This window comes from Melanerpes formicivorus, unplaced genomic scaffold (assembly GCF_026170545.1).
Source record: "Melanerpes formicivorus ecotype bairdi unplaced genomic scaffold, bMelFor1.0.p_v2 SCAF_182, whole genome shotgun sequence".
NCBI classification, from domain to species: Eukaryota; Metazoa; Chordata; class Aves; order Piciformes; family Picidae; genus Melanerpes; species Melanerpes formicivorus.
In genome coordinates, this window is record NW_027142534.1 from 346374 (window position 1) to 368536 (window position 22163).

The following is a 22163-nucleotide window of genomic DNA, read 5'->3' on the forward strand; positions in this document are numbered from 1 at the left end:
GGACTGAACACTGCTGATGCAGTTGGCTTCCCTTGCAGGACAGGAGGAGTTAAGAAGGCAGCTGAGTGTCCCTGGGTGGTTTTTGTAAAGCACTTGCTGGCTGTGTCAGTACAGGAACCCTTGAGAAGCTATCCTTTGGGCAAGGAACAAGAGTTGCTGTAACTCCAAGTAAGTGAGAAGTGAAGAATCTCATCTCCAAAGGCTGACAGCCTAACTCCTGTCTCCAAGACTGAGCCCCCCATCTCAAACCAGGTTTACTGGTTACACTCCATCTCCTGCTGAGGTGGAATGTCCTGTGATTGAGTTTCCATCCAATGGCCTTTATCCTGCCACTGGGTAACACTGAAAAGAGCCTGGCTGCATCCTCCTGACAGCCACCCTTCAGGTATAGCTTTGCTCATAGCTGAGTTCTCCCAGAGCCTGTGCACACTTCAGCTGGAAGCCAGCAGCAGTGTGAATCAGGTTGGGTTTGAGACTGTCAGATTCTGCTCTGCCCTTCCAGTCCCAGTGAGGTGCTTTGGAAATGGAATTTGTGCTCCAGGCCTTCAGCGTTAGGCTTTCATTGCCAGGACAATACCTTGCCAGGGGCTGAGTCAAGCAGCTGCTCCCTTCCTGCCTATTGTGAGACCGCAGCAGTGCCTGTTCAAAGCTGCTGCCAAACTGAGCAATGAAGAAGTAATTGGAAGTTTGGAAGCAGACTTCCCTTTCAGACATAATCCTTCCAGTGCTCATTCCAGCTAATTCCAATGCTATCCTGTTCTGCCAGGCTGTTTGACTTCACTCTCTGTAGCATACCCCAGAGCAAATGGTCATTTGTGCTGCTGTGGAGAGGCAGAGAGCCCTGGGGGAGACATCAGGACAGGGAAATCCATTTTCTTTTCACTTAAAAGAAAGAAATCAGAACAGGAGAATAGGAAACAAATTTCCAGTTTGCAGTTTTGGCTTAAAGAAAATATCTGAGGAGGAAAGGAGGGAAACCAGCCCAGGCAGCACCCCCCATGAAATATCTCTAGGCAGGCTTTGGGTTTGGGTTTGGTTTGGTTTGGTTTGGGGTTGGTTTGGGTTTGGGGTTTTTCCCCCCAGGTTCTACCATGAAAGGCACTTTTCCCTAGGGAGACTCACTAAGATTCACTCTTCACTAGGATTCTTTTAGTCAAGAAATCCTTATGTTCAGGCTGCAGAGATGATTGCTGTAGAAGACTCTCAGGCAGGACTGCTGGGAGCAAGCTGGAGCAGAGGAGGTGCCAGGGGACTAGAAGGGAAAACTTTGTCCCTGTGAGGGTGCAGAGCCCTGGAGCAGGCTGCCCAGAGAGGTTGTGGAGTCTCCTGCTCTGGAGATTCCAAATCCTCCTGGATGTGTTCTGTGTGCCCTGCCCTGGGTGACCCTGCTCAGGCAGGGGGTTGGGCTGGATGAGCTCTGGAGGTCCCTTCCAACCCCTAACGTTCTATGATGCTGTGAATGCCTGAGCTGTGCTTTGGAGCAGAAGGATGCCTCTGCAGCTTTCCCCTTGGATCCATAGGTGAAGCTGCTCCTGCTGCATTTGCTGGTAATCATCTCTCTTTCCAAAGGTTTGGTCCTGATGCTGTTCAAAATGCAGGGTGTGACTCCTGCAGCAGGGAGGACTGCACAGGGCTGTGCTCATGACATCCTCATCGTTGCAGCTCTGAATTCCTCACATGAGGAGGGGTGGTGGCATCCCCCACCGGCATGGGTGTAGAACTGCTGTGAATGGCTGAGATGTGCACAACCATCACAGGGATTCATTAGGAGTGCAGTTAATTATCTGGCTGCAAGGGCAAAGCTCTCTCTCTCCATTCTATTTTAGTCTGAATGTAAGATCTGAGCTCTTGGTGAGGAGCAAAGACCAAAGGCTTGCAGTTAGCCTGCAGGACTTTTCTCTCTCCAGGTAGCTCACACGATGGAAATGCTCAGGTGAGATTTCAGCTGTGCCTGGATTTCCTTGGCTGTGCTGAGCAACTCTGGGACAGGATCAGCTTGGGTCCTTCCTTTCCAGAAATCATCAGAGCTGGTTGTGTGTTCTGTGCATGGCTGAGGGGCAGGAAGGGTTTTTGCAAAGGAATGGGGTGCTGTGTGAGCTCAGGAGCTGCTGCTGAGCTGCACTTTGGCCAAGGAACAAGGCTCAGCATTACAGCAGGTAAGTGCCTGATCTGAACAAGCCTTGAGAAGTACCTGGAGAGTCAGTGCTTGGAACTGACAGCAGCCTTTGCAGGGAAGCTTGTAAGCTTTACAGGGGCTTGCAGGGATAGGATGAGAGGGAATGGATTGAAGCTTGGGGCAGGGGGAGATTGAGACTGGAGATTAGGAAGAAATTCTCGCCAGTGAGGGTGGGGAGACCCTGGCACAGGCTGCCCGGGGAGGCTGGGGCTGCCTCCTCCCTGGGGGTTCAGGCTGGAGGAGGCCTTGAGCAGCCTGGGCTGGTGGGAGGTGTCCCTGCCCATGGCAGGGGCTTGGAACTGGATGGTCTTTAAGGTCTCTTCCAACCCAAACTGTTCTATGAATCCATGAATCCTGATGCTGGGTACCTGCTGCCCCTGGGGCTGAAATGGAAGTGTGGCTGGAACAGGGAGTGTCGAGGCAGCAGCAGCAGCCTGTGGAGAGAGGCTGCTAGGGCAGAGGAGCCCTCCCTCCAGTGATTCCAGTGCAAGTTCCTACTCACATAAAGGAAGCAAGGGCTTGACTCCCTGCAAAACTGCAGCATGGAGTGCCAGAAGAGCTGTGGCAAGCCTTCCCCAAGCTACAGGATGCTCTCATTCCTCAAGCTCCAGCTCCATGGCTTTCCTTGGTAGAAAGAGCCATTGCACAGCATAGAAGAATGGATTTTCCTTGTGCTCTCCACACTTATCCCTCCTGGAGAGCATCTTAAGGGCTACCCATGTGTGGGATTACAAGTGAAGAACAGAGAAAGCAGAAGATGACTCTCCAGAGACTTGGGAAGCCTCTGCCCTGTAACAAAAGGTACTTTGCTGGGCCCCTCAGGTTAGGAAGGAGGTTGACTTGCTGGAAGGTGTCCAGAGAAGGGCAACAAAGTTGGTGAGGGCTTTGGAACACAGCCCTGTGAGGAGAGGCTGAGGGAGCTGGGCTTGCTTAGCCTGGAGGAGGCTCAGGGAAGACCTTCTTGCTCTCTACAACTACCTGAAGGGAGGTTGTAGACAGGTGGGGGTTGGTCTCTCCTCCCAGGCAGCCAGCACCAGAACAGGAGGCGACAGTCTCAAGCTGTGCCAGGGGAGGTTTAGGCTGGAGGTTAGGAGGAAGTTCTACACAGAGAGAGTGATTGCCCATTGGAATGGGCTGCCTGGGGAGGTGGTGGAATCACCATCCCTGGAGGTGTTCAGGAGGAGACTTGATGGGGTGCTTGGTGCCATGGGTTAGTTGATTAGGTGGTGTTGGATGATAGGTTGGACACGATGGTCGTGAAGGTCTCTTCCAACCTGGTCTATTCCATTCCATTCCATTCCATTCCATTCCATTCCATTCCATTCCATTCCATTCCATTCCATTCCATTCCATTCCATCAATTAACAGAGAGAGAAGAGCCTGTGGAAGCTCTGCTCCTGTGAGCACTGCACCAAGTGCCCTAGCCAGGCACTCTGACTGCTCTGTTACCTCTTCCCCTGCAGACCATTCAGGGCAGGGCAGTGCAGTGCTTCTGGTGGTGTTTCCCTTTCCAACCACAGCTTGGAAAGGAAGTGTTCCCTGGATGTGTCCTGCAGAGCAGGTTTTAACTTACCCCTGGCTGTGCCAAAGCATCTCATGCTCAGGGCACTTCATCTTTCTTGACCTGTCAGAAGTATTGACCTGAAACCTGCCAGGAGATAGGGAGAGGATAACCCAGAGGACAGCCCCAGCTTTGTGGGGATACCTAACAAGCATTCTGCACACTGAGTTTTGTCAGTGAGTGGAGTCCCCTGCCGTGGAAGCTGAAGTGAGCAGAGCTGCAGGGGGGTTGTAAGGCAGCTTTTGCTGTGTGGATGCTGCAGGTTTGTCTCTGGAGGAGGAACCAGGCTGCTGCTGAAGCCCAGCAGGTACCTCCCCAGAGCACCTCTGTGCTTTTGTCCCTGAAAACGCAGAGGGAAGAGCTGCTTTCAGTGAGGAAGGAGGGAGGGCATGGGGAAGAACAGCAGAGCTTGGCTGCCACTCCTCTGCCAGGCTGATGTGAGTGACCAGCTCAGGGCCTGCTGCTGTTCTGCTGTCAGCTCTGTCCCCTGGAAACTCCATGTCAGGCAGGATTAGGCCTACAGGGGAACAGATCTGAGATGAGTTTTCTGCTTGCCCAAAAGATAAGGTGAAACTGGTGTCTAGGGTTGAGGTCTGGGTCCCCTGCTTGGTTCATTTCCAGCTGAAACCACAGGAAAATCAGGACCCTAAACTGGTTTTCTCTACATTTCCTTTGCTTATTTTTTCTTGGCTGCTTCTCTCACAAGTCTGCTCATTTCCCTGGCTCCTGGCTGCTCTGGCTAAAGGCCTTTAGGCCATGAGGTACTTTGGAAGCAGCTCTATCAGTTGTTACAAAACCTGGCTGAGAGACCAGACTGCCCATGCAGCTCAGGGCTGGGCTCTTTGCTTGTCTCCTTTGCCAGAAGTCCTGCAGTGTGCACTGCAGAGCCTCAGAGAGGTCCTCAGGTGCCTGGAGGAAGCGAGAGAGGGGCAGGGCAGCAGAGGAGCACTGGTGTTTGAGGGCTGATGGAGAGGGCTCTGTGGGATGCTGGACTTAAGGACATCCCCTGGTGTGGCTCAGCAGCTGCAGCAGTGCTCACAAACTGGAGATTAGGAAGAAATTCGTGACAGTGAGGCTGGGGAGACTCTGGCACAGGGTGCCCACGGAGGCTGTGGCTGTCCCCTCCCTGGAGGTGTTGGGGCCAGGCTGGATGGGACCTTGAGCCACCTGGGCTGGTGGAGGAGTCCCTGCCCATGGCAGGGGGTTGGAGCTGGAGGAGCTTGAAAGTCCCTTCCTAGCCAAACCACTTTAGGATTCTGTGGTTTGCCCAAGAGGGCAAATGGTGCTCTGGATCCCACAGGCAGGCTGGAGTGGGCTTCACTTGGGGATGTGGCTGACCCTCAGTGGCAGTCAGCACTGCCCAGTGGAGCTCAGCCTGAGAAGGGAGTGGGGTGGTTTTTGCTGGGAGAGGAAGCACTGTGGCACTGCAGCAGCTGCCTTTGGCTCTGGAACCAGGCTCACTGCCAGGCCATGTAAGTGCAGCCCTGACCCTCTGCTTTTGGTTTCCCCAGAGGTGTTTGTTGGGCTGGCTCAGAGCAGCCTGCCTGGGGGTTAGGTCACCTGTGTGACCATATCTAATATGGACTTGGCTTAAGGGAAGGTGGAAACTTGGTCCAAAGTGACTCTTCTGTGTCTCAGGTAGTCCAAGGGGTGTCCTGCTCATTGCCAGGTGTCCCCAGCTGCCCTGTCCTACACCACTGCATCTCACTGAGCTTTCATAAACAGTGGAAGCACTCTTGGCCCTTTGGCTGCCCCTCCAAGCCTTGGCATGGCTGGAGAAAGGCTTGGGGAGAAGTGGAGCTTCTGACCTGCCTGGTTGGGCTTTTTGTCACGGAAGGAAATGCTGTGTGACACTGGCAGCAGGCAGCTGAGCTTTGGCTCAGGGAGCAGAGTGTCTGTGCAGCCCGGTGAGTGTGCAGCTCTCCTCTCTCAACACTCTCTGTGTGCTCCTGGAGCTCCCTCTGACATATTTGTTTGGCTCTGGCAATCCATAGGTGGGAAGCTGAGCTTCACTGCTTACTCTGACCCTGCTCTGGGTCACCTCCCACCTCTGACACCTGAGGTGACTTAGATCCACTTATTGCCATGCAGCTGACCAAGGGCAATGGCATTGGTCAAGGGGAGGCTGGAGGAGATCTCATGGAGGTCTGGAGAGGTACTGAGAGCTTCCCTCAGAGGCAGAACCAGGACTGAATGGAGCCAAGGCCTCCAACACCTGCTGAGGAGGAGGCTGGAGGAAGAGGCTCTCAGGAGGGTAGAGAGGGGAAGAGGGGAGGCTGAGCCTTGGGTTCTTGCTGGGCTGTGGAGCACTGTGTGAGCAGCAACACAGGGAGGCTGCACCTGGGGCCAGGCAGGAAGCTGCAAGTCCTGCCAGGTACGTTGGGGTCTGCTGCTTCTGCACTCCAAGCTCTCTCCTCCTGCCTCCTTCCTGCCTGTAGCCAGCTGGAGGCCACAGAGAGAAGTCAGAGCAGGAGACAGAGACAGACAGGGGCTGTTCTTGCCTGGGTGCAGGGAGAAGGCTTGGGAAGAGCTGCTGCCTGAGAAGGGGCTCGCAGGGTTTTTGTGAGGGCAGGGAGCACGGTGGGGCTCTGGCTTTGGCTCCCAGCAGAGCTTTGGCTCAGGCACCAGACTGTCTGTGCAGCCCTGTGAGTGAATCCCCAGCTTGCCCTTCCTCCCCCATGCAGCTCTCTGGCAGTGGTGCTGGTGGTGCTGGGCTTTATGTTCCCCCTTTGCTTTACCCCCTGCACCCCTGAAATGCCTTCCCTGCCTCAGAGGCTCTGAGAGTGCCTGCAGTGCAGCCTTCCATGGCATCGTGGTTGGAGGGAGCAGCTGAGCTTGTGCTGCTGGGCTGTTGGAGAAGAGTCCTCTCACCTGGCTGGCAAGGCCCTGGCCAGGCAGACCAAGGCTGCCCTGCTCCGTGGCGATGAGAGGGGTGGGGTGGGGGTGGTGTGTGTGCCGTGAGTGCCTGTGCCTGCAGGTGCCCCTCTGGAGCCGGGACAGAGCTCCCTGTGCCTCCTCCTGGGTCCTGCCAAGGCTGTTTCTGCCCTGTGCAGGGCAGCCCAGAAAGGTCCAAGGCCACAGTGTCAGGGTGAAACTGTGAGAGGCCTTCCTGTGTCCGCTCCCTGGGAGCGGGGAAGCCGCCAGCCGCTGTGAGAGGAGGGCTCTGGGCAGGAGGTTTGTCTGTGAGAAAGCTCTTTGCAAGGGCACAGAGGAGCCCAGGACTGAGAGAAATGCCCAGGTCTGAGCACCTGCCACAGCTCAGCAGCTGCTGAGTTCCCTTCTCCTCCTCTGCTCATCCCATGCTCTGCTGGCTCCTGCCTGCAGCTGGCTCCTCCCCACCAGCTGTGGGCTGCCTGTGCAGCTGGCCCTGGCCGTGGCAGGCTGGACAGCCAGGCCTTGGCAGGGGACCTTTGGGCAGGGCAGCAATGGTCTGGGACACCCAGTGGGAGGCTGTGCCAGCTGCCTCCCCGTGTGGCCCCCTGCTCTCTGGCAACCCCTGTCCTGTGCCCTGGGGCAGAGCTGAGTGTGGGGTCTGTAAGGGATGGGCCACGGTGTGGTCCCAGCAGCCACCTGAATATAAGCCAGCAGTGTGCCCAGGTGGCCAGGAGGGCCAATGGCATCCTGGCCTGCATTAGGAATAGTGTGGCCAGCAGGAGCAGGGAGGTCATTGTGCCCCTGTACTCTGCTTTGGTTAGGCCGCACCTTGAGTCCTGTGTCCAGTTCTGGGCCGCTTCGTTTAAGAAGGACATTGAGACACTTGAAGGTGTCCAGAGAAGGGCAACAAGGCTGGGGAGAGGCCTTGAACACAGCCCTGTGAGGAGAGGCTGAGGGAGCTGGGATTGTTTAGCCTGGAGAAGAGGAGGCTCAGGGGTGACCTCATTGCCCTCTACAACTACCTGAAAGGTGGTTGTAGCCAGGAAGGGGTTGGTCTCTTCTCCCAGGCAACCAGCACCAGAACAAGGGGACACAGTGTCAAGCTGTGCCAGGGGAGGTTTAGACTCAAGGTGAGGAGGAAGTTCTTCACCGAGTGAGTCATTCGGCATTGGAACGGGTTGCCCAGGGAGGTGGTTGAGTCATCGACCCTGGAGGCGTTCAAGAGGAGATTGGACGTGGCACTTGGTGCCATGGTCTAGTCATGGGGTCTGTGTTGATAGGTTGGACTCGATGATCCTCGAGGTCCTTTCCAACCTAAGCGATACTGTGATACTGTGATACCTGGAAAGCTGCTTCCAGGAGAGGGACACAGCTGGTGGGGAGAAAGCCAGCCTGAAGGAGTGGGGAGAGGAGAGTCACAGCCCTCCCTGGGAGCAAGGGCAGCTGAGCTGTGCTGGGAGCTGCTCTGCAGAGGCTCAGAGCTGTGCTGTGTCTGTGCAGAGTGTGTGGCACAGAGCAGCCAGGGCCCAGGAGGCCTTCTGAAGGTGTGCAGAGGGTGCAGGAGAGCCCAGGGCAGAGCTCTGCTTGCAGGGAGGATGGAGAGCTGGCAGTGGGGTGGTGAGCACAGTCCCACACCTTTCCTCTAGGCGGGACAAGGCTCCCCTGGGCCATCTCTGCCAGAGCTGGAAGGGATGCCCCGCGGTGGCTGCTGGAAGGGAAGTGCCCAGCCAGCAGCCTGCAGCCTGTGGGGGAAGGAAGCAGAGCAGGGCAGCTGTGGGTACAGAGTTTTTGTTGTGGGGTCAAACACTGTGTGAACAATGCTGGCAGCCCATCTGTCTTTGGAGGTGGCACCCAGCTGAGGGTAGATGCCAGTAAGTGCCAGAGCCTTTCCCTGCTGCCTTTGGAGCAGTTGTGTGTCCGTGCAGCAGTGTGAGTGAGGTGGATGGAGATGGCTGCCATCTGGGGGGCTTTGTGCTTTGCCTTCTCTGGCAGCAGCAGAGAGCTTGACTGATCCAGGCTGCTGAATGTGCTCCTTCAGCTTCCTCCTGCCCACTGCTGCTCTGCCTTCCACAGAAGCAGACCAGGCTCCTGAAGCCTCTTGGCTGGGAGGTGCAAAGCTTGGGCAGTGAAGAGTGAACCTCAGTGGTCCTGCTCCCCTGCCAGAGACCTCCCTGGCAAGGCTCCAGTCAGTCCTCTCTTGAAAGGGTTGCTGGGGTGGCACTGAGGTGGTCACTGCAGGGTGGTCTCACAGAGCCTTTGAGGCCCACAGGCACCCAAGCTGTGACAATCCATGGCTTCCCTGGACGTCCACAAGCAGACTGTGAACCTCTGCTCCTGGCCCAGGTGGCTCTGACCTTGTTTCACCCTTCTGCTGCCCATCCCACCCCTGGCAGAGCTGAGCAAGGGTTCTGAAGGGCCTGGAGGAACTTTTTGTCATGGAAGGAAATGCTGTGTGGCTCTGGCAGCAGGCAGCTGAGCTTTGGCTCAGGGAGCAGAGTGTCTGTGCAGCCCGGTGAGTGTGCAGCTCTCCTCTCTCAACACTCTCTGTGTGTTGCTGGAGCTCCCTCTGACATATTTGTTTGGCTCTGGCAATCCATAGGTGGGAAGCTGAGCTTCACTGCTTACTCTGACCCTGCTCTGGGTCACCTCCCACCTCTGACACCTGAGGTGACTTAGATCCACTTATTGGCGTGCAGCTGACCAAGGGCAATGGCATTGGTCAAGGGGAGGCTGGAGGAGGTCTCATGGAGGTCTAGAGAGGTACTGAGAGCTTCCCTCAGAGGCAGAGCCAGGACTGAATGGAGCCAAGGCCTCCAACACCTGCTGAGGAGGAGGCTGGAGGAAGAGGCTCATTTTGTAAGGCTCTGGCACACAGTGCTGGAGGAAGCTGGAAGCCACTCAGCTGGGGAAGTGGAACCAAGGTTGTGGTTGCCCCAGGTGAGCTCTCCCTGCACCTGAGCTGTGGTGAGGTGAGGAAGCAATGGGCATGGAGGTGAGAGGTGAAGCCCTGGGAGCCTGTGTGTGAGGGATTTGCCTGGGCAGTGCTCTTGGGGTGGCTGGGAGAGTGCCAAGGTTTCTGCTATGGCAAACACCACAGTGTGGATGGCTACCAAGTTGCCTTTGGCCCTGGGACCAGGCTGGTGGTAAAGCCAGGTAAGAACTCTGAGCTTTGGGAGTCTGAGCTGCTGAGAGAGAACATTCAGTGCAGGAAATACTTCAGCTGTGGCTTAGCTGTGAGCTCTGCCTCCTCAGGCACCAGATCCTGGTTCCCTGAGGAGCTCAGGGGCTGGGAATGCCTGCTCTGGGTTCAGGTTCTGCTGTTCCACAGCTGTTGTGCTCATTCCTTGTGCCCAGCCAGCCAGGGCCAGTCCTTTGTGTCCCTCTGTCTGGACAGTCTGGGTACCAGCAAATGGCTTCTGGTGTCAGAGCAGCCTGAGAGAGTCCTCCCTGAGCTTGCTCCTTCCCCTCCTCTCTGTGCTGCATTTCCCCAGGCAAAGGCTCTCTCTGTCCCAGGGGCTCCTGTTGCTGCTCTCAGAAGCAGATCAGGCTCCTGAGGCCTCTTGCCCAGGGCTGGGCATGTTGTGCCAAGGCCAAGTGTAGCTGTGAGGGTTGGGGTAGGTTGCTGCTGGCTGTGCCCCTTGGTAGTTGTCCTTTGCTGTGCTGAAGTGAGGCTGAGCTGCTCCTGCTCCTGCTTGCAGCAGAATCTCATCTGTGGTCCCTGCTGCAGCTGAGAGCCCCAGAAGATGTCTGGCACTGACACTGCAGCTGCATTTCTGCCCTGGAGCAGCAAAGTGCAGCAGTGGAGGCTGCTCTGCTGCAGCCTCAGCAGTGCTGGGTGCCTGGGGAAAGTTGTCTGCTCAGGAGGGGCTGGGGCTGGGGCTGGGGCTGGGGCTCTGCTTGACTCCAGGGCTCCTAAGTGACCCCAGAGCTGACCTCCAGCCATGTCCCAGCTGCCCTGTGTGGAGGCTTCCTACAGCACTGTGTCCTGTTTTGTGCAGTGGCAATCACCTTCTGCTGCCCCTCCAAGCCAGGCATGGCTGGAGAAAGGCCTGGGGAGAGGAGCAGCTTCTGGCCTGGCTGGTTGGGCTTTTTGTCATGGCAGGAAATGCTGTGTGGGTATGGAGCTGGCCTTGACAAGCTGACCTTCGGCTCAGGGACCAGAGTGTGTGTCCAGCCCAGTGAGTGTGCAGCCTTCCTCTCTCTCCTCTCTCTAAGGTCCTGCAGTGTCCACCACAGTGCTCAGTAAACTCCATGCCAGTGGCTGGGTCCTGTTGCAGATGGGGATGAGGACACAGCAGCCCTGCCACGAGCTGCAGAGAATGAAAAGCCAGCAGGGGTGTCTGGGGCAGGGGACAGCACAAGTGCCACTGGGATGAGAGGGGTGCAGGTCTGTGGCAGTTGGCTCTCCCTGCACTGTGCTTTTAAGGGCTGAGGCTTCTCTCTCTTGTAGCTGCTGTCTGGAGGCTGCTTCCTGAGGCACAGCTGGAAACTGAGCTCTGGGAAAGGCACACAGCTGAGGATGAGCTGAGGTACCTCTGCAGCAGTTACTCTGGTTCCAAATGCAAGTCTGGGATCCTCCTGCTCTCCTAACCAGGGCAAAGAATTGCTGCCCCTAAAACTGTCCAGGGAGCCTCCAGAGTGCTGTGCAAAGAGAGCTCCGCTCCTGCTGCAGACGTTTCAGAATGGTTTCTGTCTGCCAGAGATGGAGATAGAGAGAGGCTTGGAGCAGGGAGACATCCCAGTCTGGAGTGGCAGGGTGAGAGCTGTGCCCTTTGGAACCCTGCACAGCCTTGTCTGGGCCAAAAGCTCTCTGTGGTTTGTGTTAGGGGCTCTGCCACTGTGTGAATGCAGCATCCAGCTGGGAAGTCACCTTTGGAGGTGGGACACAGCTGAAGGTGAAAGCAGGTAGGGGGAAGCCCTGGGGGAGCAGTGCTGGGCAGTCTGCCCTGCCTGTGGGACAGTCACTGCAGTCTCATTGTCCTTCCCTGCTGCTGGCAGCCAGAGGTGCAGAAGGTGAGGGCTGATGTGCCAGGGCTAAACAGCCAGCTCCAGCCCCAGAGCTGGTTGAGGCCTGCACTCTGCTGTCTCACTGGGAGCTGGATGCTGCCTTTCCTGGAGGAGTTCAGTGCAGCTCCTGGAGCAGTTCTGATCATCAACAGTTCCTGGGCCTCCTCTCTTGGTGTTAATTGCCCTTGGGAGAGGAGAGAGAAAGAGCATCCAGGAGAGGGGAGTGGGTGCTGGGTGGTTGTTCTCCTCCAAATCAGCAAATGCCTCAGTGATGGCTTCCTGCACCTCAGGGAGGAGTCCTACCCAAACTCTTCCTCACTGCTGCATGTTCCCAGAAGCCTCCCAGGCCTGCAGGGACACTGCCTTGTCCTCATCAATTCTCAACAGATGCAGCTCTTGTCTCTGCTGGGGAAACTCTCCTGCCTTTTGCTCTGCTAGTCCTGCTTCTGGTTACAGAGCAGCAGCTTCTGGCCTGGCTGGTTGGGCTTTTTGTCATGGCAGGAAATGCTGTGTGGGTCTGGAGGTGCCCTTGGCCAGCTGAGCTTTGGCTCAGGGAGCAGAGTGTCTGTGCAGCCCGGTGAGTGTGCAGCTCTCCTCTCTCAACACTCTCTGTGTGTTGCTGGAGCTCCCTCTGACATATTTGTTTGGCTCTGGCAATCCATAGGTGGGAAGCTGAGCTTCACTGCTTACTCTGACCCTGCTCTGGGTCACCTCCCACCTCTGACACCTGAGGTGACTTAGATCCACTTATTGCCATGCAGCTGACCAAGGGCAATGGCATTGGTCAAGGGGAGGCTGGAGGAGATGTAGTCTACCTGGACCTCAGCAAGGCCTTTGACACCGTCCCCCATAGCAAACTCCTGGCCAAGCTGTCAGCCCCTGGCTTGGACAGCAGCTCTCTGAGCTGGGTTAGGAACTGGCTGGAGGGCCGAGCCCAGAGAGTGGTGGTGAATGGTGCCAGAGCCAGCTGGCAGCCAGTCACTAGTGGTGTCCCCCAGGGATCAGTGCTGGGCCCTGTGCTCTTTAACATCTTTATTGATGATCTGGATGAGGGCATTGAGTCCATCATCAGTAAATTTGCTGACGACACCAAGCTGGGGGCAGGAGTTGATCTGCTGGAGGGCAGAGAGGCTCTGCAGAGGGACCTCGACAGGCTGGGCAGATGGGCAGAGGCCAAGGGCAGGAGATTGAACACATCCAAGTGCCAGGTTCTGCACATTGGCCACAACAACCCCAGGCAGTGCTACAGGCTGGGGTCAGAGTGGCTGAGAGCAGCCAGGCAGAGAGGGACCTGGGGGTGCTGGTTGATGGTAGGCTGAACATGAGCCTGCAGTGTGCCCAGGTGGCCAGGAGGGCCAATGGCATTCTGGCCTGCATCAGGAACAATGTGGCCAGCAGGAGCAGGGAGGTCATTCTGCCCCTGGACACTGCACTGGCTAGGCCACACCTCGAGTACTGTGTCCAGTTCTGGGCCCCTCAGGTTAGGAAGGAGGTTGACTTGCTGGAATGAGTCCAGAGAAGGGCAACAAAGTTGGTGAGGGGTTTGGAGCACAGCCCTATGAGGAGAGGCTGAGGGAGCTGAGGTTGCTCAGCCTGGAGAAGAGGAGACTCAGGGGTGACCTTATCACTCTCTACAACTACCTGAAGGGAGGTTGTAGACAGGCTGATGATGGTCTCTTCTCCCAGGCACCCAGTACCAGAACAAGAGGACACAGTCTCAGGCTGCGCCAGGGGAGGTTCAGGTTGGATGTTAGGAAGAAGTTCTATACAGAAAGAGTGATTGCGCTATGGAATGGGTTGCCCGGGGAGGTGGTGGAGTCACCGTCATTGGAGGTGTTCAGGAGGAGACTTGGCAGGGTGCTTGGTGCCATGGGTTAGCTGTTTGGGTGGGTTGGATTGGTTGATGGGTTGGACACGATGATCTTGAAGGTCTCTTCCAACCTGGTTTGGTTTATTCTAAAGGTTTATTCTAATAAAGATCTCATGGAGGTCTAGAGAGGTACTGAGAGCTTCCCTCAGAGGCAGAGCCAGGACTGAATGGAGCCAAGGCCTCCAACACCTGCTGAGGAGGAGGCTGGAGGAAGAGGCTCATTTTGTAAGGCTCTGGCACACAGTGCTGGAGGAAGCTGGGAACCACTCAGCTGGGGAAGTGGAACCAAGGTTGTGGTTGCCCCAGGTGAGCTCTCCCTGCTCAGAGCCAAGGGCACTCAGCAGAGCTGGGGACTGTCCTCTGGCTTCCAGAGGCACAGAGCAGAGGCTCTGAGCAGCACTTTGGGATGGCCTTGTGGCTCTTCTCTGCCATTGGAGTGAGCTGCAGTGAGGTGAGGAAGAGGAGGACATCACCCTTTGGTTCCCCCTCCAGGGGCAGAAGTGTTTGGGGAAAGGCCTGGGGAGAGGTTTTGAGCTGTTTGTCATGGCAGGAAATGCTGTGTGGGTGTGGAGGTGGCTTTGGCAAGCTGGCCTTGGGCTCAGGGAGCAGAGTGTGTGTCCAGCCCGGTGAGTGTGCAGCTCTCCTCTCTCTGCTTTGTGCAGAGTCCTGCAGTGTGCACTGCAGAGCCTCAGAGAGGTCCTCAGGAGCCTGGAGGAAGTGAGAGAGGGGCAGGCAGCAGAGGGGCACTGGTGTTTGAGAGAGGGGCAGGCAGCAGAGGGGCACTGGTGTTTGAGGGCTGATGGAGAGGGCTCTGTGGGATGCTGGCCTTAAGGACATCCCCTGGTGTGGCTCAGCAGCTGCAGCAGTGCTCCCCAAGAGGCATTTGCCCAGAGGGTCAGTGGTGCTCTGGATGCTGCAGGCAGGCTGGGGAGGGCTGCAGCTGGGGATGTGGCTGACTCCCAGAGCCAGTCAGCAGTGCCCAGGGGAGCTGATGGTGCCCAGCTCTGGCTGAGAAGGCTTTTGCTGAGGGAGGCAGCACGGTGCCACCACAGCCTCTGGCACCTACAGCCCTGTCTCTGCCTCTGCCACCAGGCTCACTCTCAGGCCACCCAAGTGCAGCCCTGCCCTCTGCCCTCTGCTTTCTCTGAGGCCTTTCTGGGGCAGGCTCAGAGCAGCCTGGCTGGGGGTTAGGTCACCTGTGTGTGACCAGTCAGTGATGGGCTTGGCTTTAAGGGGAGGGGGATTGCTCCCTAAGCCCCTTGTCTTGCTCTGGGATGGACAAAGTGGCCCTGGGCCTGTTCCCAAGAGCCTCAAACGCCCTGAGGGGAGGAGGTCCTGCACCACTGCATCCCTGCAGGGGCTCTGCTGCCGTGGAGGCAGCACCACTGTGTGACTGCCCCTCCAAGCCCAGACAGGCTGGAGAAAGGCCTGGGGAGAGGAGCAGCTTCTGGCCTGGCTGGTTGGGCTTTTTGTCATGGCAGGAAATGCTGTGGGGGTCTGGAGCTGGCCTTGGCAAGCTGACCTTGGGCTCAGGGAGCAGAGTGTGTGTCCAGCCCAGTGAGTGTGCAGCCTTCCTCTCTCAACACTCTTTGTCCTTCACAGGAGCTCCCTGTGCACAGAGCTGTTTGTGTCTGGGTCACCTTTCCTAGGGCAAAGACAACATCAGAAGTCTTTCACTCATCTTGTAAGGCTCTGGCACACAGTGCTGGTGCTGCAGGATGGGGAAAGCCCAGCTGGGGAAGTGGAACCAAGGTTGTGGTTGCCCCAGGTGAGCTGTCCCTGCACCTGAGCTGTGGTGAGGTGAGGAAGCAATGGGCATGGAGGTGAGAGGTGAAGCCCTGGGAGCCTGTGTGTGAGGGATTTGCCTGGGCAGTGCTCTTGGGGTGGCTGGGAGAGTGCCAAGGTTTCTGCTATGGCAAACACCACAGTGTGGGTGGCTACCAAGTTGCCTTTGGCCCTGGGACCAGGCTGGTGGTAAAGCCAGGTAAGAACTCTGAGCTTTGGGAGTCTGAGCTGCTGAGAGAGAGCATTCAGTGGAGCCAAGGCCAAGGGCAGAGTTTGCTTGGAGCAGGGAAATGGCTTCCTTCAGAAGCAGCTGCTGCCAAAGCAGGAGTGACAGAGACATCCTGGGTGCTGCAGGTGGTTCCCAACCCCAGGTTAGGGTCACTCTGGTTTGAGTCACAGCTACAGAAAGTCTGCTGCCTTTGCTCCTCTGGAGGCAAAGCAGGAAGAGGAGAATTGGATCTTCCCTGGGAAGTATCAGTGATGAGCTGTGAGGGGCTTGGCTCTGGGAGGCTGAGCAGCAGCTGTGTGTATGCAGACACAGACTGAGAGATGCTGCTGCAGTGTGCAGGCAGAGGCAGGGTCAGGAGAGGAATGGCCAGGTGGTGGACAGCAGCCACCCCAGTGAGTGCCAGGAAGGCCAAGGAGCTTGAGGCATGTGGCTGAAGGAAGTGCTTGCTGGGGAGGTGGCCAGCACCACTGCTTGGGATGCTCCAGGAGGAATCTTGCTTTGCCCTGTGCTCAAGGCTCCATCCTGCAGCCCTGCACCCCAGGGCACCATTGTGCAAAGCCTTGGGTCACGGTGTAGTGCTCATGAACCACTGACATTTGGAGCTGGAACCAAGCTCAGGGTTCAGCCAGGTATGTCTGAAACCTTGGATGTGATTCCTCCTGGGGCTGCTTCTTTCCCTTCCCTTCTGCCTGCTCCATCCCTCCACAATGTATTAGGAATAGAACCACAAATGTTCAGCTGGTGGAAGAGGAAGGGATCTCCGTGGCTGAGTGTGGATTGCCCCTCCCTGCTCCTCCTGGGGAAGCTTTGCACAGGCAAGAGGGAGGTGAACAGGAATCCTACACCAAAAATCCTCTTGTAGAAGAGAAGCCAAGGGAAATGGTGAAAGCTACTGTGGGCCAGGAACATGCAGTGGGGAAGGGGAATGGTTTGAAGCTGAGAGCAGGGTTAGACTGGAGCTGAGGAAGAAGCTCTTCAGCACAAGGGTAGTGAGACTCTGGAACAGGTTTCCCAGTGGGGCTGTGGCTGCCTCCTCCCTGGAGGTGTTGAAGGCCAGGCTGGATGAGACCTGGAGCCACCTGGGCTGGGGGGAGGTGTCCCTGCCCATGGCAGGGGGTTGGAGTAGATGATCTCTGAGCTCCCTTCCAACCCAACCCATTCTGTGATTCCATGTGGAGCTCTCAGCAGGCTGGAGGAGCTATCCATCAAGGATTTGCCTGAGGGCATTGACATGTTCCCAAGTTACCCTTATGGCCATGGCTGCATGCAGCTGCCCCAGCCCTTGCTCTGTGCAAGCTCAGAGCTTCCCCAGTGCGTGCTGAACCCTCAGTGCTTGATGGCAGAACAGGCAATGGTTTCCCTGCCCCAGGGATTCTCCACCCACACTTCTGCTTGCTTGGGAGAAGCCAATTGCAAGTTTGCTCTGGAGCCACTCTTGACGAAGTCAGAAGGCAAAGCCTTGGGGGATGGACATTGTGAGAAGTCATTGGTCACTGGGTGAGCTCTGCAGGGTCAGGAAGGAAACCTCATCTTGAGAGAGAAATCTGAGTGGCAGGCTAAAAACTGCAGAAGGAGATGAAGGTAGAACTTGTGCTGCAGGAAGCTGAAGGATGGAGGTGGTGGAGGGGAATGGTGAGGAACAAGTGTCTGAGGGCTTGAAAGATGCAAAGCACCACATGAGAAGAAAGTCAGGAGCAAGGTCCTAGATAGATGGAGCTGTCTAATGATGGAGAGGAGGAGAGGTTCTTCTGGTGCAGTGTGGAAGGTCCCATCCAAGACCACTCTGGATCTTATTCAGTATTCCTAAGGTTGGAAGGGACCTCAAAGATCCTCAAGTCCAACCTGTTACCACAGACCTCATGACTAGAGTTGGGAGGACACTACTGCCCACTGCAGGCTTTGAACTCACAACCTTCCCATTAAGGGTCTGATGCACTACCAACTGAGCCACTTGAAGGACTTGAAGGACTTGAAGGACTTGTAGAGGGCTGTGCTACTGTGTGCCAGCAGTTACCAACTCACCTTTGGATCTGGGGCAAGACTCCTGGTTTTGCCAGGTACACTCCTCCTGATGTCTTGCTTCAGCTGCAGGATTGTTGTGGATAAGCTCCAAGAACTGGGCAATGGCAGCTGCCAGAGGCTGAGGCCTCACCCTAACCTGTGGGATTCATTCCACAGCAGCTGTCCAAGCAGTCTTCCTTGGGGCAGCTGCAGGCAGGCAGCTTTCAGTGCTTTCATCAGCTGCACTCTGGGGATCAGCTGGGCCAGGCCTGGCTTTGCTCTCCTGTGGATTTGTTTGCTCCTAAAGGCAAATCCAGGCCACTGCCATAGGCCTCAAGCAGTCCTGGATGCTGTGAGATGAAGATGCACTGAATGGCTGTGCCACTGCTGGACACAGGCTGGCAAAGTGAGCTCAGAGGGCAGAAAGCCAAATGTGCCCTGGGCTGATAGAAGAGTGGGCAGCAGGGCGAGGAAGGGGATTCTGTCCCTCTGCTCTGCTAAGATCCTACCTTGTGTACTGCATCCAGCTCTGGAGTGCTCAGCACAGCCAGGGACCTGCTGGGGCAGGGCCAGAGGAGGCCACAGCAGTGCAGGCAGGGCTGGAAGCCCTCTGCTGTGAGGCCAGGCTGAAAGAGCTGGGGGTGCTCAGGCTGGAGGAGACACTGTGGTGAGACCATTGTGGCCTTTCAATACACAAAGGGGGCTGATAAGAAAGGTGGGGACAGACTTCTGGGGCTTGCAGCAACAGGACAAGAGGTGATGGTTCTAAACCAAGAGAGGAGATTCAGTCTGGAGTTAAGGAAGATGTTTTTTACACTGAGGGTGGTGAAATACAGAGCCACAGAATACATCTGGTTGGAAGAGACCTTCAAGATCATCCAGTCTGACCAGGGCCACATGTTACTTAAACACCTCCAGGGATGGTGGCTCCAGCACTGCCCTGGGCAGCCTGTTCCAAGGTTTAAGAACCCTTCCAGTGAAGAATTATTTCCCAACATCCAGTGTGGACCTCCCCTGACACAGCTTGAAACCATTTCCTCTGGTCCTGTTCTTTGCCACCAGGGAGAAGAGGCTGCCCCCTCCTCGCTCCAGCCTCCTTTCAGCTAGAGAGCAATGAGGTCTCCCTCAGCCTCCTCTTCTCCAGGCTGAACACCCCCAGCTCCCTCAGATGCTCCTCGGAGGCCCCGAGCTCCAGGCCCTTCAGGAGCCTCACTGCCTTTCCACACAGGAGCAGGTTGCCCAGGGGGGTGGTAGGAGCTCAGCTCCTGGAGGCATTCAAGGTTAGTTTGTTTGGGGCTCTGGGGTCGGAGTGGCTGAGAGCTCCCAAACAGAGAGGGACCTGGGGGTGCTGATCGACAGCCACCTGAATATGAGCCAGCAGTGTGCCCAGGTGGCCAAGAAGGCCAATGGCATCCTGGCCTGCATTAGGAACAGTGTGGCCAGCAGGAGCAGGGAGGTCATTGTGCCCCTGTCCTCTGCTTTGGTTAGGCCACACCTTGAGTCCTGTGTCCAGTTCTGGGCCCCTCAGTTTAAGAAGGACATCGAAACACTTGAAGGTGTCCAGAGAAGGGCAACAAGGCTGGGGAGAGGCCTTGAACACAGCCCTATGAGGAGAGGCTGAGGGAGCTGGGATTGTTTAGCCTGGAGAAGAGGAGGCTCAGGGGTGACCTCATTGCCCTCTACAACTACCTGAGGGGTGGTTGTGGCCAGGAAGGGGTTGGCCTCTTCTCCCAGGCAACCAGCACCAGAACAAGAGGACACAGTCTCAAGCTGCGCCAGGGGAGGTTTAGACTCGAGGTGAGGAGGAAGTTCTTCACCGAGCGAGTCGTTCGTCATTGGAACGGGTTGCCCAGGGAGGTGGTTGAGTCATCGACCCTGGAGGCGTTCAAGGGGAGATTGGACGTGGCACTTGGTGGCATGGTCTGGTCATGGGGTCTGTGTTGATAGGTTGGACTCGATGATCCTCGAGGTCCTTTCCAACCTAAGTGATACTGTGAAGCTGACCACAGAGGGGTTGGAGCAGATGAGCTTTAAACATCCCTTCCAAGCCACAGCTGTCTGTGAGGCTGTGGTTCTGGGCACATCCCCTGGTGCTGGTGAGCACAGCTGAGCTGTTTGCTTGTAGCAGAGTCCCACCAAGGAGCAGTGAATGCTGACCATGTTTAGTATAGCTCTGGGCACCCTTCAGCTGCTTTGCCTGCAGCTGGTCCTGTATTGCCCACAGGCACTGAGGTGGATTCTGCTTGTTGCTCAGACTCGAATCCAGATGTGCAGAGCTGGTAGCAGCTGCACAGACAACTGCTGCACACTGCTGCTGCACATAGCTAAGCAGGTGAGAGTGGATGAATCAGCAGTGAGAGGGCTCTGGCTGCCTTGCAACTGCCTGGGAAGCTCTCAGATCTAGCCAGGGTCACGATGTGCCACTGAAACCTCTAAGGAGAGAGCTGCAGCCGAGGTTGAAGAGGTTCTTGCAAAGCTTCCTTGGGTCCTGTGCATTATGGGGTGGAATAGGCTGCAAGCTGACAGCAGGGAGAGGAACCTTGCTGCTGGTGGGGCAGGAGGGTAGCAAATGGTGAAACATTCAGGGGGGAAAGGGCTGAAAGAGAGTGGCCCTGGCTGCATGGCTCAGTGAGCAGGAGCTTGTAGGTGGTGTGATAGATGGAAAGGCAAAAAGCAGAGCTGGGAACAGCCTGCTGCCCTGAGGGCTGCAGCACAGCTGGCTGAAGGATTTCCCTCTCTGTTTCTGCTCCTGGTAGTTTCCTAGGAGATTTCTTTAGTGCTTTGATGGTGACTTGAATCAGCATCTTTGGTCACTGCTCTCAAGCTCTCCCTGCTGTGCAGTGCCTGCTGGGCTGCCTGCCAGCACATGCTGGCCAGGCGGCCAGGAGGGCCAATGGCATCCTGGCCTGCATCAGGAACAGTGTGGCCAGCAGGAGCAGGGAGGTCATTCTGCCCCTGCACACTGCACTGGTTAGGCCACACCTCGAGTCCTGTGTCCAGTTCTGGGCCCCTCAGTTTAGGAAGGAGGTTGACTTGCTGGAACGAGTCCAGAGAAGGGCAACAAAGTTAGTGAGGGGCTTGGAGCACAGCCCTGTGAGGAGAGGCTGAGGGAGCTGGGGCTGCTTAGCCTGGAGAAGAGGAGACTCAGGGCTGACCTTATTGCTCTCTACAACTACCTGAAGGGAGGTTGTAAACAGGCAGAGGTTGGTCTCTTCTCCCAGGCAGCCAGCACCAGAACAAGAGGACACAGTCTCAGGCTGCGCCAGGGGAGGTTCAGGCTGGAGGTCAGGAGGAAGTTTTACACAGAGAGAGTGATTGCCCATTGGGATGGGCTGCCCGGGGAGGTGGTGGAGTCACCATCACTGGAGGTGTTCAGGAGGAGACTTGGCAGGGTGCTTGGTTGGATGGGTTAGTTGATTAGGTGGTGTTGGGTGATAGGTTGGACACGATGATCTTGAAGGTCTCTTCCAACCTGGTCTATTCTATTCTATTCTATTCTATTCTATTCTATTCTATTCTATTCTATTCTATTCTATTCTATTCTATTCTATTCTATTCTACTGGGAAGCCCTGGAGGTTTGTGTAGGGGCTGGCAGCAGTGTGCCACTCAGGGCTATGGCAAACTCACCCTTGGAGCTGGGACTCCACTTCTCGTTACCCCAAGTAAGTTTGAGCTTTCAGCTCCACATTCACACCAGGAGCAGCAAATCATTTGCTCATGCACAGATGGCCTGGGGGCGTTCTTGGCAGCAGGTTTCAGCTTCTTTTTGGCTTCCCTTGGCAAAAACCATCTGGAGTGGAGATGCTGTCCTAGAACCCAGGTGCTTGGCTCTGGTATGGCAGTGACCCAGTGCAGAATGGACTGCTGGGGAAGGTGCTGCAGCAGGTTTGGCAGTGATGGCTTGGGGCATTGCATCTTTGAAATGATCTCTCTGAGCTGTGCTGACGAGAATGGCTCAGAGGATGGATTTTCTCACTCAGCCTGAGGCAGGGTCATGGTTTTTGGGGTTTCAAATCTAAAAGCAAAGTGTAACAACTGATGGCAGAGTGTGAGCAGTCAGGAGTGAGAAAAGCTGATTGGGAAGGGGAACCAACTCCTGGTGATGCCTGGTGACTCCCTTTGGAGCACAGCCCTGTGAGGAGAGGCTGAGGGAGCTGGGGTTGCTCAGCCTGGGGAAGAGGAGGCTCAGGGGAGACCTTCTTGCTCTCTACAACTTCCTGAAGGGAGGTTGTAGCCAGGTGGGAGTTGGTCTCTTCTCCCAGGCAGCCAGCACCAGAACAAAAGGACACAGTCTCCAGCTGTGCCAGGGGAGGTTTAGGCTGGGGGTTAGGAAGAAATTCTCCATAGAGAGAGAGATTGGCCACTGGGATGTGCTGCCCAGGGAGGTGCCACCATTGGAGGTGTTTAGAAGGAGACTTCATGGGGTGCTTGGTGCCATGGTTTAGTTGATTAGATGGTGTTGGGTGATAGGTTGTACGTGAAGATCTAGAAAGTCTCTTCCAACCTGGTCTGGTCTGGCCTGGTCTATTCTATTCTATTCTATTCTATTCTATTCTATTCTATTCTATTCTATTCTATTCTATTCTATTCTATTCTACCCTAGAAACATGGAAAGAAGGAATGGAACTTGAATTGTCTTTGTGCCATCCTGTGGTAGGC

General features: G+C 56.1%; 1 gene segment (V, D, J or C); it reads left to right on the forward strand.

Annotated features, from left to right (window-relative positions):
* LOC137457531 (T cell receptor alpha chain MC.7.G5-like) overlaps nt 1–22163 on the forward strand; it is a 94921-nt gene that overhangs the window by 63631 nt on the left and 9127 nt on the right. Inside the window, 1 exon segment of the C gene segment in view lies at nt 10714–10789. Within this exon segment, the coding sequence occupies nt 10714–10789 (76 nt within the window).